This window comes from Herpailurus yagouaroundi, unplaced genomic scaffold (genome assembly GCF_014898765.1).
Source record: "Herpailurus yagouaroundi ecotype Mexico unplaced genomic scaffold, PumYag 197, whole genome shotgun sequence".
Lineage (NCBI taxonomy): Eukaryota > Metazoa > Chordata > Mammalia > Carnivora > Felidae > Herpailurus > Herpailurus yagouaroundi.
The window spans coordinates 9,349,739-9,368,215 of NW_024412428.1; the positions used below are offsets into that span (position 1 = coordinate 9,349,739).

Below are 18,477 nucleotides of genomic sequence, written 5' to 3' on the forward strand. Positions count from 1 at the left end.
CAAGCAGGAAGGAGACTAGGCTGAGCCTTAAAGACATCAGGCTGTATGAGAGAGACACTTCTTTGATAAGTGGGTGTTTCGATCTGGAATTACAAGGAGTGGACAGTCACAGTGTGATAGTGTTTACGTACACCTGGCATGCCTCCACCCCTCCCAATCTTTCTTTAGGGAACGATATGGAAACCACCAGTTCGTTCGTTTTCCTGCCATCTGGTTGTCCAAGGAATGATATGTGACTACCCAGAGCCCGTGAGATCGTTCTAAGAATTCAGATGAGAGAAGTCAGTCCTTTAGAGTGTGGGGAAAAGCGATCTGCAGAGAGAATAAAGCTGACAAACCAAGAGAAAGTTGAGAGAGGAAGAGAGACTGAAAGACAGAGAGAACTCTATTTGAGAGAGAGAGCGAGAGAGTGAGAATGCCTGACCTCCAAGGCCCAACCACATCTCTGTTCTTTCCAACTTTTGGTTGCTTGGTTCCTTGGATTTTTTGAGCCAATCATTTCCCCCCTTTTCTTTTTGCCCACGCTAGTTTGAGCTAAGTTGCCACTGTTTGCAACGGGAGTACTTTAAAAAGGGACTGGCCTTCGCCTCTGATGCATTATCTCTAAGTTATGATGAGCATTAGAAAGGCAACCTCTTTATGAGGGTCAGTCTCCTTATCTACACGGCCCTAAGCAGCTCCTGAAACTTCACCAAACTTCCCATACGAATCAGATCTCATTAAGGTGAATACACAAATCTCGCTGGTGCTGAGCCCCCTAAGCGGTCTTGTGACATCACACCTGGCAGAGTACCCCAGGCACTCAGAGAGTACTCAAGAGTGTCAAGACCATATCTGGATGGCCCTAGCTACTGGCCTCCACGCGTCCAAGCTCTGGACACCGCCTCCACGGACGTCTGTCTCTTCTCAGTTGAACGGAGGACACTCAAGCCGGCCTCTCCCACACGACGGTGCAGCTCCCTGCGGCCACCGAGTATAGTGGCTAACGTTCTCTTTCAAAGTGAGGTTTTGATAAAAGCTCCACTCCGTCGCTGCTGAAGAGTTGTTGGGTCCGGGCCGAAGATCGCAGGAATCTCGCACTTTCTGTGTGGCTTCCGAGGGATTGCCATTTACACGGAGAAAGCTGTCCCGTAAAATGCCAGGTCGCCACCTACCTGCCCCAGCGGGCTCACTCTTACACCTTCTCTCCTCTCTTATCATTAATTACACTGAGGCCATTGCAGGAAGGTGTTTCAACAATGAGCTCTGAGGGGTCAAGCCACGGTGTTTAATAATACTTCTGTTCAAAGTTTTCCTTAAGGGTCATCTGTAACCTCATTTCTGTTCCTTATCTAAATTCTTTGGTTTAGTTTTAATTCTCTTGTTGCCTTTTTTTTTTCCCCCCTTGTGGAAATAGAGATGTCAGCTGTCCCCCTCTTACTCATTCATCCATTTATTCACCCATCCAGGCCTTATTCTGTGGCTGCTACTCTGGACCCTGCCATGTGTTATGTAGTCAGGGTTTTTTCCTGGGCATGCAAGAAAGCAGTGACAGCATTCAAAACACAGATCTTTTTGCTGCTCTCTAAATAAAACACAAGTTTTGTTTTTAGTTTACTTATTTTTAGAGAGCGAGCGAGAGAGAGAACCCAAGCACGTTCCATGTTGTCAGCACAGAGCCCGACGTGGGGCCCCATCCCATGAACCGAGAGATCATGACCTGAGCTGGAATCAGGGGTCAGACGCTTAACCAGCTGAGCCACCCAGGTGCCCCTAAAACGTAAGTTTTACTTTGTCTTCCCTTCCGGCTCGGCTTCCAAGCCCTGCTTCTCCTGGCTGGTCACACTGAGCCAGGACACTTTGGTGGCTAGTTAAAAAAAAAAAAAGAGAAGAAGAAGAAGAAAAAGGAGAAGTCACTGTGTAACTGTGCTGGGACCTTTGGAAATTCTAGTGATGAAAGGCAGGGCCCTCACTTCCTCTTTCTGAGCAGCACAGGGTGTCACCAGACAGGAGCAGTCCTTGCCGGGGAGCCCGAAGCAAACATGGATCAGGAAACCGTGGGCAATGTTGTCCTGTTGGCCATTGTCACCCTCATCAGCGTGGTCCAGAACGGTAAGGGAACGCCCTCACTCAGAGGGGGAGACAAAACCGATTTTGTTTGTCAATCGCTTGAAAGTCAGAGGCTCACACCGTTCTCTGCGTCTGTGCACACTTTTGCCCACTTCCCCCTTATTTGTATTTGTTTTCTTTTTGCTTTGGATGTATAGGATATATGCATTTATGCATGACTTTGGGGGTTTCCTTCTGGTATTTCTTGTACTTCAATGTTGGTGACTAACCATGTTTGTAAAGCCGGGGCTGCGATCTAGAAGCTTTATAAAAACCCTTACTAAAGTGTCTGCAGTCAGCATTTTAGCTATTAATTACTGTGGCCAGAGACTGGGTGGGAGGCAAGAAGCCTAGAAAGGGAAAGTGAAATACGTGTTGTCTCAAAACACCGGGCTTTTGTTAAGCGCAGCTGGGCTGACTTCAGTGAAACTGACGTTACCTGTCACCTGTAGGCTAAAAAAAAAAAAAAAAAAAAAAAAAAAATTGAATTTGGATAGTGGGAGGAAGAAATCACCTTATTATCATTTATCTCTGTATTGCTTCTTTTTTCTTTGGAAGAAAGAGATTCTTTGTAATACTTTTTTTTTTTTTCCTAGCGATGTGTAGTTTTGAAGCAGTTTTCATACGCATTATATATTAACTATTAATGTAAAGAGAGAGAGGAAACATTTTTTCTTGCGCGGGGTTTGCATTTCCATCCACCTCGCTAGCACTTAAGAAAACCGAGCAAGGAAGAAAGAAATACGCAAGGTACTGGGACCTGAAAACGACAAGACCGTGTAGCATTTTCTCTTTCAAGTTCCGAGTTAGGACTGCCACAGATTCTTTTTCTAAGTATTTCCAGTGGCTTTGTGTTTTGCAGTTTATTAAGATAGAGGAAAAAGGAAAGTAAGTACCAAGGGCGGCTGTTACCACTTAATGGTAATTATTACGTGTTCACACACTGTGGTCACACTTTGGACATTTGAACGTTTCACCAATTTGGGATCCTCTGTTATTTCCCCCCAACTTGAACCTGGACAGAGGCTGAGGATTAGCCTTCTGAGCCCTGAGTAAGGCTTCCCTGAGACCTCCCCACACCAGAGAGACCCGCTTTCCCCTGTATGTTTCCTCTGTGGAACAACAGTTGGCTGCTTTTTGACCCAACCATTTTCATGTTAAACCCACACAATAAAGTGGCAGCTCCGAGAGGGAACAGGTGGGTTGTTTAGTCTGCCATTCCTCGAGCCCGTTGCTATTTCCTGCAGGCGTCAGGACCTCCCTTGGCCTTGTGAATCAACAAGGGATTCATTTATTCAACGTGCAGGGACACCCCCGCCCCCCGCCCTTGTGATGGTCAGAGTCCTGGCTTTATGGGGACATAGCTGTGGGGTGGGTGTCCCAGGAAAGAAAGGGTAGCGAAAAGAGATGACCAGCCAAGGTCAGTAGGAAGCCTTCAAAGACCGGTCTGGTTGGGTGAGTGGGCGGTGCTTTTCCAGCTCTGTGTAGGGTCTCCCCTCCCACCCTCCCCCTGGTAAATGGCAACGTAACTGACAAATACCGGTGGACCCGGGAGCCAGTGCCTTGTCACTGGCCAGTGTGGATGGGGCTAAGCTAGCTGGAAGGCTGTAGGTCACCCCGAACTGCTGCCTCTCGGTTCAGAGCTGAGCTGGGGGAGGCCGCGGGGTCTCCTGTTGTGAGAATAGAGTCTCTTCATCGCTCCCGAGATGCAGAACCCGGTCCGGGCCTGTCGAGTGGGTCCCGGGCTTTTCCCCGAGTGCAAAGCAAGCCCTGAACCGACTTGAGGGGGACGGCGAAGTTCCTAATTATTTTTGGCAGATGAGATTAAGTCTTCTTCCTTGGTACGGTGTGGAAGGGGAGATGATAGGCGGCCAAATGTCTGAGCCTTAACAGCCGCGGCGTGGGGGCCTTGACTTTTGGCAGGCCATTTCAGAGAGATGGCGACACAACACAGTGGCCTCGCTGCTAGAGCTCCAGCCGCTGATGCGGGATGAAGGCTGCCCGGTGGGGAGCTGCAAACCTGGACCAGGGTGGAGCCACCGTTTGGGGCCCGGAGACTTTTTCAGGCTCTTTTTGAAGCCACATGAAAGCCATGCTTTCCCTCTGAGGCCGAGACCCGGACTGCCGTGTGATGTGGAGACCGCTGGGTGAGGCCTTTTACTTGTGACCGTCAAATGTGCCCATGTCGGGGAACAAGACAAATCCAAACGACCCGGAAGAGAATATCCGTGCTCGCTTACACCTGGGCTTTCAGGCGAAGGCAAAGGTTCAAGTGCTTGTCCCGAACCCTTTGCAATGCTAATTAACCTCAAGGTTGCAACCATGGGTCCTCCTCAGAGAGTTCAGAAAATATGCAAAAACGGTGCCTTTCTCTCCCTGCCCCGCCAAATGCCACTTCGAACCCTTCCTCTTAGTTTTAAAAACTATTTCCGTGTTGTCGCCCGGCACCACAGACGTTGCCTTTGCCCCACGACAGAGAGGTCCGGTCCGCATGTGTCCCTGATGGTGTCCTGGGTCTGTGCTCTCTGTTCGCTGTGTGAGAACCTCATTTCCCACAAAGAGGCCAGAGCCCAGCCTTCCCCCAGAGCCCAGAACTTCCCCCTCCGACTCTGAAACGTTGTTGAGTCGTCCAGATCTTTGAACCTGTGGCCCCCTTCCAGCTCGATCCAGCCAAACACAGATCTGGAAGCACAGAGCACGTTTCAAATACGTCGTTCCAAGAAAGCCGGGCCAGACCCACCAAAGGCTGGTTTCCCAGGGAATGCAGATAGATGCATTTCCTATGAACAGCATCCAGAGGGCCTCCGACCCCTCCTGCCGAGGTGCCAGCGGCGGTGACATGCAGAAACACGCAGGCAATAAGCATGAATTTGGAGAAAGTGATTTCCATAAGCAGCCCAACTAGTTAGCTTGAGAGGAGAAGGTGAGCCGAGGGGAAGGGCCACTGAGCCCATGCATGGAAGCCTGAGTGGCAGCAGAGGAGAGATGTCCTCCAGCAGGAGAGCCGTTCCGGCCGCGCTTCTGGTTGTGGGGAAAGGCGGTGGGAGCTGGCATCATGCTCCCGCCTCAACTCTCTTCTTACCGTGAAGCCAGGAAGGGAGACATCGTGGCCCTGCTCTCGCAGGGGTTTGTGAGCATAGGACAGGGAGGGCTAGAGAGCTGGCAGGGAACACCTCCATTTCCGTGCCATCCCTGGTACTCCCACCCCCCCCACACACACTCGAAGTGAATCTCGCGGGCACCATATTGGGAGACCTAACGGCCCCACGTAGGATTAAATGGGCGGCGGAAACAGGACTCAGGAGGCGCCCCCAAAGCAGAAATCTTATTTGCAGCATTCTCAACAGCTCCCGCCTGGACCCTCCCGTGATAGAGAGCTCACGGCTACTGGACTCCCCCTTTCCCTTGTTAGGTGTATTGGGAGTTTGCTTTGTGTCGAGCATGGTGCTTTGTGCTGGGCATAATACTATTTCACTGAATCCTTGCAGCCTGTGAATTATATCTATATCTATCGATCGATCGATCGATCCTATTTTACAGATAAGCAAAGTGGGGCTTGGAGAGGCTAGAACAATGGTTGGACTGAGATTCAATCCAATTCCAAAAAGTAGACGCTTATGCTACGTTTATTGCCTCAAATTCATTTATTCAAAAGCTCCCTACTCAAGAAGTTCTTTCTTACACGTGCTGAAATCTACTGCCCTGTAACTTCTATCCACTGGTCCTGTTTCTATTGTCTGGAAAAGCTTGGACTATGCTTGCTGCTTCTAGGTTTACAGAGTCAGCTATCCTGTCATCAATGTATCATTTCCTTTGTGACTTGGTTTCCAGAGTCCCTTGTCATTGGGTTACACCCTCCCACCCATCTTGCCCTGAGCTTTCTAAGATGCAGACAGACGCTTCCTGTACAGGGAAACTCACTCTTCCTGAGATCCAGACATCAATCCGATTAAGATAATCACAGGTGCATTATTCTTTTGAACACTTGTTATCGCACTGCTGGCTCGTATTAACTTTGTGCCTAACTAAGTCCTCAAGATCGTTTTATGTGATCCTGAGAAAGCTGTTTGCCTTCTCTGACTCCCAGCTTCCTCAACTGACAAGTGGGGCTACAATGACTTCCGTGCGTGTCTGTTGAATATATCGCACGGAGAGGCGCCCGGGTGACCCAGTCGGTCAAGCGTCCAACCTTTGATCTCAGCTCAGGTCTTGATCTCAGGGCTGTGAGTTAAAGCCCCGCACTGGGCATGAAGCCTCCCCAAAAAGCAAGCAAGCAAACAAACAAACAAAGCCACCCTGCAATGGAACAACCTAGGAAAAGTAGCCTGCGGTGCCCGGCATGCGGTGTGTGTGCTCTTTAGTGGTCGGCAGCCTTTTCTCTCTGTGTCTCTGACTCTGGCGCTATCTCTCTGGTTTGGCTCACCGTCAGCAGCTGGCCAAGATAAGCATATCAATGGTCTCTGCGCTCGAGGTTTCTGTAACATGGTGGAAGATAACACGGGGGTGGGGTGTGAATGGGTGGCAAGGCGTGGGCAAAGGAAGGCAAATTTGTTCAAGTGTAGCTAAGAAGGAGGGAGAGGGAAAGCCTCGTAGGCTGGGGCAGGCTTGCTTTTTTGTTTAATGGGTAGGAGAGATCCGAGTATGTTTCTAGGGTCAAGAGAAGGAGGAAAAAAGAGAGGGAAGGTTCAGGAATTGGGGAGAACACTGATGAGACAAAGGCCCGGAGAGGCGGCAGGAATTGGGCTGAAGTCACAGGTCGAGGGCAAGCCCTTCAAACTAGGAAGGGGTCTGTCTGAGCAAAGAGAGAGAGAAGGCAGGCAGGCAGGCACGGAGAACTATAGCCACGTTGTGCTGCTGGTTGCAGAAATCACCTCTGACTTTCTTAATACTATCTCTGCTACCTGTTCAGAGGCGAGGGCCTCTTAGGTTCTGGACCCTTAGGTTCGGAACCCTTAGGTTCTGGAAAGCCAGTGAGCAGGACTTCCTGCTGTCCTTTGTGCTAAGAAGAGATATTCAGAACAGACAGATGTGTACTTCAACCCCGTGTGGCTGGTGGGTCCCCTGCGGTGAGCTACAATGTGACAGCAACAGGAAGAAAATATCCTCATCTGCCCCCTTGGATCTGAGTCCCCAGCTTCACTGTTCCCCAGTGGGGTGGCTCTGAGAATGCCACCCAACCCCCCTGAGTCACTGGGGCCTTGTCTACAAAGTGGAGACAGCATGGCCCACTCCGCGGAGTGGGCACAAGGCCCATCGAGGGAATAGACGTCAGGTGTCTGCTGGAGGGGGACGCCCCCTGCTTACCAGTGGGCCCGTAGCTGCTATGCCCCCAGACAGGCATGTTGCTAGGGTCCGGCTGTGCTTTTGCCCAAAAGGAAACCAGAGAAGGCTTTTATTCCTATACACGGTTGATAAGGCATCCATTTCACAGCTTTTTGAGGAGGCTAATATCAAGCTGATGAAAAGGGATCCCACAGGGACCCCTGATATTCTGGAAATAGGAGCAGAGGAGTAAAAGACGAGGGGAAGGGAGAGAGACCTCCATCCCTCCCCACTCCATCCAATCTATAGACAGACCCTTGGGAATCTGGCTTCTCGGCAACCCCCCCCCCCCAGCCCACCGCCCCACCTTAGCGGGCTCCCTATCTTCCGCTGTCCCGGTCCTGACCCCTCTGGACGCTCCCCATGCAGAAGACGGAGTGGCTTCCTGCTTCCACCACTTGCTCAGCTTATCCCTGCCAGTGACTCCTTGTGGCTCATGAGATGGGCATGAATTCTGATTTTCTTACCGCGGCTCACATCAAGGTCACAGTCACGCCACCAAATCCGGCAGGCGCTTCTCAACTATCCTCTTCTCCAGGCCTGGGCTCGCTTAGTGCTTTCTCGCTCTGTCCACCCTGTGGGCACCGCACGTGGCCCCCCACCAGGCTCTGCGTTCCCCTCCATCCGCGGCTGGGCGCACTGGATAAATTTCATCTAAGTGTTTTGTTCGCGGTTTACGGTCTGCCTCCTCCTCTTCCACCCCCGCCAGAGCATGAGCTTCTCAGGCCAACGTCCTTTGTGTGTGTTGTTCTCGGATGCAAGCTAAGTGTCTGGCTCGTGGCAAGTCAGAGGTTAGTAGAGATAGCTGCTGAGTGAATTTCTGGCAAGTGACGTTTGACAGAAGACATTTGGGGCTGTTTGGAGGGCACACCAAGGAAACATTTAACGTTCTAGTAAAATAAGGGGACGACAGGCTCATGAACGTGCCCGTGGTAAACCAGATCCAAACCTTTCCCTTTGTCAGGGTTCTTTGCCCACAAGGTGGAGCATGAAAGCAAGACACAGAATGGGCGGAGCTTCCAGAGGACGGGAACACTTGCCTTTGAACGCGTCTACACTGCCAAGTGAGTTCAAACCCTGATACTGCAAACTAACAGAGTGGGGCCCTGGGCAAAGGGGGCCTTCCTACTGGAGTGAAGGCCACCGTCAAGGCTACATGTCTGTCTGGGTCGACCTTCAGAGTGCCAGGAAGGCAGAGCTCCCAGGGACGATTGAACCTCACCTGGGTGGGGGGTGTTGGGGGCACCCTTGGTCATCTTAATAAGAAAGGAATTAGGGGTAGTGGGGGCGGGAGTGGGGAGAGGTGCGATCGCCGCAGCTCCCCCCTGCTCCAGAAGCCTCTGAGCCAGTCACGTAGCCACGGCGTTACCGACTTCCTGGGGAATTCGTCCAAAGGGACTACCATGCAAACCAGCCATGCAAACTCATCGGCTGGCTTTGGGGGCAACAGGTGGGACGCGATGGTGACAGCCTTCAGCTCACTGTCCCTTGCGTCCCCCTTGGGGGGACTTCCGGAGGTGTGCCAGGACCTTTGGTAACGCCCCCTCTCCTTGAGCAACGGGAACAAGAACAGAAAGAATGGGGGAGCTGTGTAATTCCTCCCCATCCCCCCCACCCCCCGCCATTCTTTACTTTTGAATAAAAAAGCTGTTTGAAAATACCTGAGCAGCTCAGAGAAGGAGATGGGAGCTACTCGGGATGCAAATCTGAATGGACGTTATTCACACACGCGTTTTTCCTTTACGCAGAATGTATTTGAACAGCAGTTTCAGGCAGTGGCCTGTCTGCTTCTCTGTGCCTGTGACCAGGGGCCTGTCACGGGGAAAGGCTTCGGAGAGGAGCTGGCCAAGGAGCTGGCCTTCAGTCTCAACTCGGAGGTGGCTCTGATGGCCGCAGAGATCTTCCCACAGGGGCAGTCGTGGATACCCAAGGAAATTGTCACAGGCTGATATCCAGGTCCCTTCACCCTTTCTGAGCCCTTTGCCTTTTGGGCTCGGGACTTGAGGCCACGCCCGAGTGCTCGAAGCCCCTCCAAGACCTCCCCTTCACTCAGGCCCTCGCCACCTGCCGTGGGGCCCCCCTCGCTCACACTCTGCTGTCCCCAGTAGGGTCATTCCAGCAGTCTGGTCTCAGGGAAATCCTTTGCTAAACTACCTACGGGGATATTTCTCTTTTAACATGTGGACCTTCGGGGTATTAATTCTCAGAATCAGTCGGAAAAGTTTAAAGATGTGTCTGAAGCCATTTTTAGACACCGACACTTAAAGGAGCGCAGGGAACGTACGTAGGGCGCATCGCTGTCTTTGTGCCATTTGCAGGGGGAGCCGTGAGAGCGCCTCTCAGACACTCTGCGTGCGAGAGGTGCGAAGAAGGTGTCTTTGATCAGGGACGCCCCGAAACGCTCTCTGCAAACAACCCCGAAGGGCACATTGACGCTATTTGACTACTTGGGAAGGAGAAGCTTCTTTCTGCCCAGATCTCCGCGTTATTAGCAGTTGCACCGGGTGGCTCCGTTCCGGAGAAGCCGGGCGGCGCAGGTGGCCTGAGGTGGTTTCACCACGTGCGGAAGTTCAGTTTCCGTTTTGGCAGCAACGAAGACGAAGAGGAGACGAAGAGGAGGAGGCCAGGCCGTCTGGGTTCTGCCGCGTCCCCTGGGGGGGGGGGGGGCGCTGGCTCTGCGCCTAAGGAGCGGCTCCGCCCATACCTGGCCCGGGGCGCCAGCCTCCAAATTGCAGAAGTCGCCCTTTGGTGGCCGCTGCGCTGCATCATTTGGGAGGGCGGTTTGGAAGTTCCGCAAGGCTGCGGGGTTCCGGGAGGGAAGAAGGCGCTGGAGGACCGTGGTGGCCCATCCCGGCTGCGCCGGGGGTCCCCACGGTGTGGGCGCGTGGCCCAGCTCCCCAAAGCCACGCGTCTGTGCTTCACCTCCGTGGGAGGAGAGCCACAAGAGTTGGGAGGAGAGGGAGCTGCAGAGTGGGATCAGCTAAGGGGGAGAGACGGAGAATTTTCTGGAAGAGGGAGGCGGCCCAGACGCTGCTGTGGTTCTGTTACAAAGACCACTTCCTCCCTGACCCAGCTGACGGCACTCTGTGTGCCTGTGGTGGTTTGTCCAAGGGCTGAAAGATCAGGGCCTGGCAGAACCCAGAGGCGCCGGTGTGCCTGCGTCTGCCAGGAAGTTCCTGCCAAGGGGTCCTGTGTCACAGGGACTCGTCTGGCCCCCAAAGCACCGAAGAGGGTGCGAGCTGAGCCGTGGATGTGCAGCAAGAAAAGAACAGGGATTTAATCTTGCTATCAAAAAAAAAAAAAATAAGAAATTAAGCTTTGCTCGGTTTTAATACACAGGTTGAGAGCGGTGTGTATGTTATACCCGTCACAGGGTTGCACAATCAGATCTTCTGGTTGATGGGGTGTGAGATCATAAATGTTTCCAGACCATGGCTGTAAAGAAAAACTAGCGTAAAGGATAAATGATGCTGGTGGATTGAAACGCCTGATGCAGATTTTTCAGCACCAAATATGACTGCTGAGTGATGCAGATGGTTTGAGATCGGGGGGGCCATTGATAAATGGGTATCGTGGCTGGGTGTGGCCCATCGGCTCCAACGGGGCCCCGGTTAACTGTCTACGAGGGTAGAGCCGAGTCAGGGTTTGAGAGATAAAAAGAATCTTTTTAAAATTTTTTTTTCAACGTTTTTTATTTATTTTTGGGACAGAGAGAGACGGAGCATGAACGGGGGAGGGGCAGAGAGAGAGGGAGACACAGAATCGGAAACAGGCTCCAGGCTCTGAGCCATCCGCCCAGAGCCCGACGCGGGGCTCGAACTCACGGACCGCGAGATCGTGACCTGGCTGAAGTCGGATGCTTAACCGACTGCGCCACCCAGGCGCCCCTGAGAGATAAAAAGAATCTTGACCTTGACTCTGTTCACATGTGCGAGGCGTAGTCCAAAGCCCTGTTCCCAGATGATGAGCACAGCTAGAACAGAGCTTGATTTCTGGAGAAAAGTCTCAGTTAAACTGACCCAAGATTCTTCCCCGTGATGCTGGTAAGCACGGGCTGCAGAGAGGTGACGGGTCTCTGGAGAAATGTAATTTTCTACACATGTTCCATAGATTACACGTTCCTGGGCTGGTAACAGGTATTACAGAGGAGAGCAAGTTTTGTAAAACAGGACTTTTGAGAACTTCTAAGGTACTGAGGAACACTGTGATTCTTGGTTCTCCAAGAAGGGGAAGTCTTTTTTTTTTTTTTTTTTTCAACGTTTATTTATTTTTGGGACAGAGAGAGACAGAGCATGAACGGGGGAGGGGCAGAGAGAGAGGGAGACACAGAATCGGAAACAGGCTCCAGGCTCTGAGCCGTCAGCCCAGAGCCCGACGCGGGGCTCGAACTCACGGACCGCGAGATTGTGACCTGGCTGAAGTCGGACGCTTAACCGACTGCGCCCCCCAGGCTCCCCTCCACTCACCTCTTATAGATGAAGAAAACTGAGGCTCAGTGCACTCACGCAGCGGCAGAGCAGGCGTCGGACCCAGGCTTTGTGCCTTTAAAGAGCATGTGAACATCCATCCGGCTCCACCTCAAGGGACGGCCCTGTCACTGATCAATGCCACTTGAATTCAGCCTGGCGGTGGTTCTCTGCCAAGGAGGGACATATGCATGGGGAGCTGTGGATCGAAGGCGGGTCAGAGACTCTGGATCGGAAAAAGACTGGCTTGAGCTAGATCGAGGGACAGGAGTTGGGAGTTTCATTCCAATCCAGACAGACCGTGTTTTATGAGGGACCCGGGTGACTTGAGACAACAGGCAGGAATGATTGAAGGACTGATCCAATGTCACATTACTATACCGTTCTCTCTAATGAGCAAATTCCTTAGATAATTAAGCATTTTGAAAAACTGCATCACCCAGCCCAAACCAGTACTCAAATACAAGCAAAACCAGAAGCATGTGAATGAGGAGGACGTAGGGGCGATCTTTGGCATTAATAGATCGTCAAATTGTTGGAGCCTCAAGTATTAGATCCCATCAGACATAGAGCATTATTCAATTAAATAAATAATAATGTGACCTAGTTTTCTAGGGTCACATTCTCAGTCCCAAGGCTGTGGGTTTGTTCCTCTAATACGTAATAGCTGTGACGTTGGGGCGCTCCATAGCTGCGTACGGGACCTGTTTGTTCGCTGAGTACTTCATCCCAAATGATAAGTTGGTTCAAGGCTCCTGCCCTTCCTCCAGGTCTGATTCTGAGGTGCTTGCCGGGTTTGTGGACAGGTCACTGTGCTGTGTTCAATATGATGCACCACACCATCAATGTGTTCGTGGAGAAAAGGACTCGTATTTTCCCTTTTGTTCTTCTCCACCTCTGGGAATGAGACACAGAAGTACTTACGTAAGTACTACTGTGTCCGCTAGATCAGTGAAACCCCTGGGTACCCAGCAAGCTCAGCGGGGCTGTGCTCTCTCCCCTGTGCCTGTATCCCAGGGTAGGATACGCTGCTTTCTTACCTTTAATTTCATTGACCTCTCCGGTGGCGGATCTTTTGATCATCAGAGGGACATGAAACTTCCTGTGGCCAGGGACACAGCACATCCTCTCTGGGTTCTCTGTGGGGGATGGACCAGGGCTCGGTCATTCCAGAGTCCTCAATGGTACCACTGAGGCATGAGACGCTATCAGTCTGAATAAGGGTCCGTCGCCGATTTAGGAGGAAAGTCATGAGAACCAGATCAGGGAGGGTCCAGATGAAGGAATCCAAGGAAGGAATTCGGATAAAAGGCCAAATACGCTTTGAAGAGTGCATCTTTGCTTTGCCTGTTAGTTTGAGTGACACTAGACCAGTGGTTTTCAAACTTGAGTGTGCTTCAGAGTCACCTAGAGGGCCTGTTAAAACAGTCAGCCTGTTAAAACACAGATTTCGGGGCCCCACCCATTGAGTGTTTAATTCTGTAGGTCTCCGATGGGCATTAACACTTTCGGTTTTAGCAAGTTCCCAGGTATTCCGGATGCCTGCTGATCCAGGGACAACACTTTGAGGACCACCTCACTAGAGCATCAACTCTTAAAGCTTACGTGGATCTTAGAGTTACTATCAGTCTCTTAGTGTTTCAGGTGGGAAAACTACATCCAAAGTGATTATTTTGCCATTGACAAACAGATGGTGAAGGTCAGGTCAGAGGCGAAACCTTAGTCACGTGCCCTTTCCACTCCATCGCGCTGCCCTTCCCCATTCACGCTTCCATGTCTTGTAAGGTGGTTTTTCCACGGATGTGCGTGTATTTTTTTTTCTTTTTTCAAGGTTTTATCCAAGGTATAGTTAGGTAAAATATAGTGTAATATTGTCTTCAGGAGTAGAATTTAGTGATTCATCACTTACAGACAACACCCGGTGCTCAACGCGACAAGTGCCCTCCCTGAATGCCCATCACCCATCTAGCCCATCCCCTACCCACCTCCCTCCCTCAACCCTCAGTTTGTTCTCATCATAAAGAGTCCCTTGTGATTTGTCTCCCTCTCTCTTTTTTCCCCCTTCCTGTATGTACATCTATTTTGTTTCTCAAATTCTATATATGAGTACAATCATAGGGTATTTGTCTTTCTCTGCCTGACTTATTTTGCTTAGCATATCCTCTGGCTCCATCCACGTCATTGCACATAGCATGAGTAATACTCCATTGTATTTATGTATACCACGTCTTCTTTCTCCATTCATCAGTTGATGGACATTTGGGCTCTTTTCATAGTTTGGCTATTGTTGATAGTGCTGCTGTGAACTTTGGGGTACATGCACTGCCATTGAAACTGTATTTTTGTATCCTTTGGGTAACTACTTAGGAGCTCAATTGCTGGGTCGTAGGGTAGTTCTATTTTTAACTTTTTGAGGAACCTCCATATGTTCTCCAGAGTGGCTGCCCCAGTTTGCATTCCCACCAACAATGCGAAAGGGTTCCCCTTTCTCCACATCCTCGCCAACATCTGTTTCCAGAGTTGTTCATTTTAGCCATTCTGACAGGTGTGAGGTGGTGTCTCATTGTGGTTTTGATTTGTATTTCCCTGATGATGAGTGAGGCTGAACATCTTTTCATATGTCTGTTAGCCATCTGGATGTCTTCTTTGGAAAAACATCTATTCATGTCTTCTGCTCATTTTTTCCTCTTCCTTCCTTCCTTCCTTTCTTTTTCTTTCTTTCTTTTCTTTCTTTCTTTCTTTCTTTCTTTCTTTCTTTCTTTCTTTCTTTCTTTCCTTTCTTTTTGAGGATGGGGAAGGACAGAGGAAGAGAGAAAATCTTAAGCAGTTTCCGTGACCAGTGAGGAGCCCGGCATGGGGCTCGATCTCCTGACTGTGAGATTGTTACCTAAGCCAACATCAAGAGTTGGACTGACTTAACTGATTCAACCTACTGAGCCACTCAGGCACCCCTTCTGCCCATTTCTTAACTGGTGTCTTTTTGTTTTTGGGGTGTTGAGTTTGACAAGTTCTTTATAGATTTTGGATACTAATGTTTTATCAAATATCTTCTCCCATTCTGTAGGCTGCCTTTTAGTTTTGTTGTTTGTTTCCTTCACTGTGCAGAAGCTTTTTATCTTGATGAAGCTCCAGGAGTTCATTTTTGCTTCTTGTGACATGTCTAGTAAGACGTTGCTACCGCCGAGGTCAGAGAAGTTACTGTCATGTTCTCCTCTAGGATTTTGATGGTTTCCTGCCTCACATTTAGGTCTTTCATCCATTTTGAATTTATTTTTGTGTATGCTGTAAGAAAGTGGTCCAGTTTCATTCTTCTGTACCTTGTTCTTCAGTTCTCCCAACACCATTTGTTGAGGAGACTGTCTTTTTTCGATTGGGTATTCTTTCCTGCTCTGTCAAAGGTGAGTTGACCATGTAGTGGTAGGTCCATTTCTGGATCTTCTATTCTGTTCCACTGATCTATGTGTCTGTTTTTGTGTCGTACCTTACTGTCTTGATGACTACAGCTTTGTGATATAGCTAGAGGTCCCAAATTGTGATGCCTCTAGCTTTGTTTTTCTTTTTCAGGATTGCTTTGGCTATTCAGAGTGTTCTGTGGTTCCATACGTATTTTAAGACTGTTTGTTCTAGCTCTGTGAAAAATGCTGGTGGTATTTTGATAGGGATTGCATTACATGTATGGATTGCTTTGGGTAGTATAGACATTTTAACAATGGTTGTTCTTCCAGTCCATAAGCATGGAATATTTTTCCAGTTCTTTGTGTCCTCTTCAAGATATTCCATAACTGTTCTACGGAATCAGTCGTAGAATGATATACGACTGAGTCGTAGAAAATATCTGTACCTCTTTGGCTAGGTTTTACCTCTTTGGCTAGGTTTATTCCGAGGTATCTTACGTCGGATATTTTACCTCTTTGGCTAGGTTTATTCCGAGGTATCTTCTTGTTTTTGTGTGATTGTAAATGGAATCAATTCCTTGATTTCTTTTTCTGCTGCTTCATGATTGGCGTATAGAAATGCAACAGATTTCTGTACATTGATTTCACATCCTGCGACCCTGCTGAATTCGTATTAGTTCTACCAATTTTTTGGTGGAGTCTTTCCGGTGTTCTACATAGAATATCATGTTATTTGCGAATAATGAAAGTTTGATTTCATTCTTGCCGATTTGGATGCCTTTTATTTCCTTTTGTTGTCTGCTGAGGCTAAGACTTCCAGTACTATGTTAAATAGTGAATGGTGAGAGTGGACATCCCTGTCTTGTTCCCGACCCCAGAGGGAACACTCTCAGTTTTTCCCCATTGAGTATGATATTAGCTGTGGGTGTTTTCATATGTGGCCTTTATGATGTTGAAGTATGTTCCATCTGGCCCTATTTTGTTGGGGATTTTTACCAATGTGGATGTGCATATTGATGGTCCTGACCGAGACTGTCAACTTCTCCAGAGGATATTTGCTATTTTTTTAGTGTAGTCGAAGAGCTAACAGATATGGTTACAGAGTTGGACTGACCAGGACATGCATCCTGGCCCCATCACCTTGTAGCTCAGTGACACTCAGCAGTTAGTCAACTTCTCCCAACCTCAGTTTCTCATGCGACAATGAGGGTAACTGTGGTAGACTGAATAAAGAGCCCCCAAACATCTTTACATCCCAATCCCGGGAACCTGTAGGTTCTGTTACATGGCAAGAAGAAATTCAGATTGTTAACCACCTGACCTTAAAATCAAGAGATTACTCTGGATTATTTGGGTGGAACCAATGGGATCACAAGGGTTCTTTTCTTTTTAATTTTTTTTAATGTTTATTTATTTTTGAGAGCGAGACAGAGAGTGAGTGGGGGAGGGGCAGAGAGAGAGACACACACACAGAATCTGAAGCCGGTTCCAGGCTCAGGTGTTAGCACAGAGCCCGACGCGGGGCTCAAACCCGTGAACTGCGAGATCATGCCCTGAGGAAGTCAGATGCTTAACCGACTGAGCCACCCAGGCACCCCTAACAAGGGTTCTTTAAATGTGAAGGAAGGAGGCGAAGTGGGTGTCAGAAAGACCCTCTCGGCCACTGCTGCCTTTGAGGTTGGAAGGGGGCCACAAGCCAAGGAATGCAGGTGATCTCTAAAAGCTGAGAAAGGCAAGGCAAAACGGATTCTTCCCTAGGGTCTCCAGCGGGCTTGCAGCCATGCTGACCCACCTTGACCGTGGCCCAGTGAGACCCATTTGGACTTCTGACCTCCAGATGATTTGTCTTGTTTTAAGCCCCGACGTTTGGGGCTACCTATTCCAGCAGCCGCAGAAAACGCATGCAGTCACCCTGCGCGCTCACACGGCTGCGGTGAGTGTCCGGGGGGACAAAGGGTGTAAAATATCAGCGTGGTGGCTGGTGTGAGGGGAGAGCCCCTCCCCGAGAGCGAACACTGAGCCCTGAACACGGCGATCGCACCACCAGCACGAGACCTTTCTGAGCGTCAGCTTTTCTGAATCGACCCTGGTTTCTTTCACGCTCGAAGCTCATCTCCCCGCCCCCCCCACCCCCCCTCCCCAGCCTCGCCTGTGGGTCTGAGCTGACTTGTGTGTCTGACAAAGGTTTCTCAGTTGGGCTCCTCTCTCCTGCACCCCCCACCCCCCACCCCCAATCCTGACAGCTGCCACAGCCCTGCTGTCTGTGTTGCTCACTTTTCAATTCCAAGAAGCACTTTGGCACAGCCAGGAGCAGGAACCCTGCCAAAACGAATCCATCAAGAAACCGAGTCTCCGACTGGCTTCACTGAGGAAGGGCCTAAATGGATTCTGAGCCTGTATTTGCTTTATGCCACTGCCTATGCCTCATGCGGCAGCCGGGTCCTACCGGTAGATATAAGTGGAGTCATGAATGGGGTTCGTGCTTCATGTGTGATGGTGATTATCGGCTTGGGGTTTCAGGTGATTTTCAGACGGTGCCGCGGTAGCGTGTTTCCTGATGCTTCTTCTCCTTATTTTTTTTTATTCTACAGCCAAAACTGTGTGGACGCGTACCCCACGTTCCTTGTCGTGCTCTGGAGCGCGGGGCTGCTCTGCAGCCAAGGTAACTCCCGCTTCTCCTTGTGTGTTCTCTTTCTGGAGCGTGCGCCGTGGGGAGGTTCAAGCGCGGGCTCTTTTGTTGAAAAGACTTTCCTTGACCTCCAGCTCCGATCCCCGTGAAGCCCTCGGAGAGGTGAGAACCCTCGGGAGGTCGTGTTTCAGGCATGCTCTGCGCCTGTGCGCAGCGGGTGCGATAATGCATTGCTAATGCTTGCTCCCCGGTGGTGGCTGGTTGAGAGCTCCTGCGCCGACAAGGGTGGTTTAAGGCTAAATGTGACTCAGAATCCTTAAGCAGTGTTAGCGCAGATACAAGGGCATTATAAATGAGGGCGCCTGAGGGATCTATTCTGGGACCGCTGTCACTTTGCTCTTCTGCTAATAAGCTTGCAGGGTGGCAGGTCCTCTGTCGGGCCTGGGTCTGCAGAGCCACGGGCTGGATTCCAGGTCCCCAGCCTTCTCTGGGGTTAGCAGCCGCCCACGGTCTTGACTTCAGCAGGTTGACTCCCAGAGTTGACCTAAAAGGACCAGGAAACCAGAGCCGTGTTTTT

At 50.2% G+C, this 18,477-nt stretch overlaps 1 protein-coding gene across 3 annotated transcripts in view; it reads left to right on the forward strand.

Annotated features, from left to right (window-relative positions):
- The first annotated feature begins 1,945 nt into the window (after positions 1 to 1,945).
- Positions 1,946 to 18,477, forward strand: part of ALOX5AP (arachidonate 5-lipoxygenase activating protein) — a 28,681-nt gene continuing 12,149 nt past the window's right edge. Inside the window, exons 1-4 of one of the 3 annotated variants that reach the window (XM_040448135.1) lie at positions 1,946 to 2,091; positions 8,375 to 8,474; positions 17,030 to 17,204; positions 17,863 to 17,933. In XM_040448135.1, the coding sequence (XP_040304069.1) occupies positions 2,022 to 2,091; positions 8,375 to 8,474; positions 17,030 to 17,204; positions 17,863 to 17,933 (416 nt within the window). In that variant the 5' untranslated portion in view covers positions 1,946 to 2,021. The remainder of the gene's footprint in view (positions 2,092 to 8,374; positions 8,475 to 17,029; positions 17,205 to 17,862; positions 17,934 to 18,477) is intronic. The other 2 variants (XM_040448136.1, XM_040448137.1) reach the window with 2 other exon arrangements.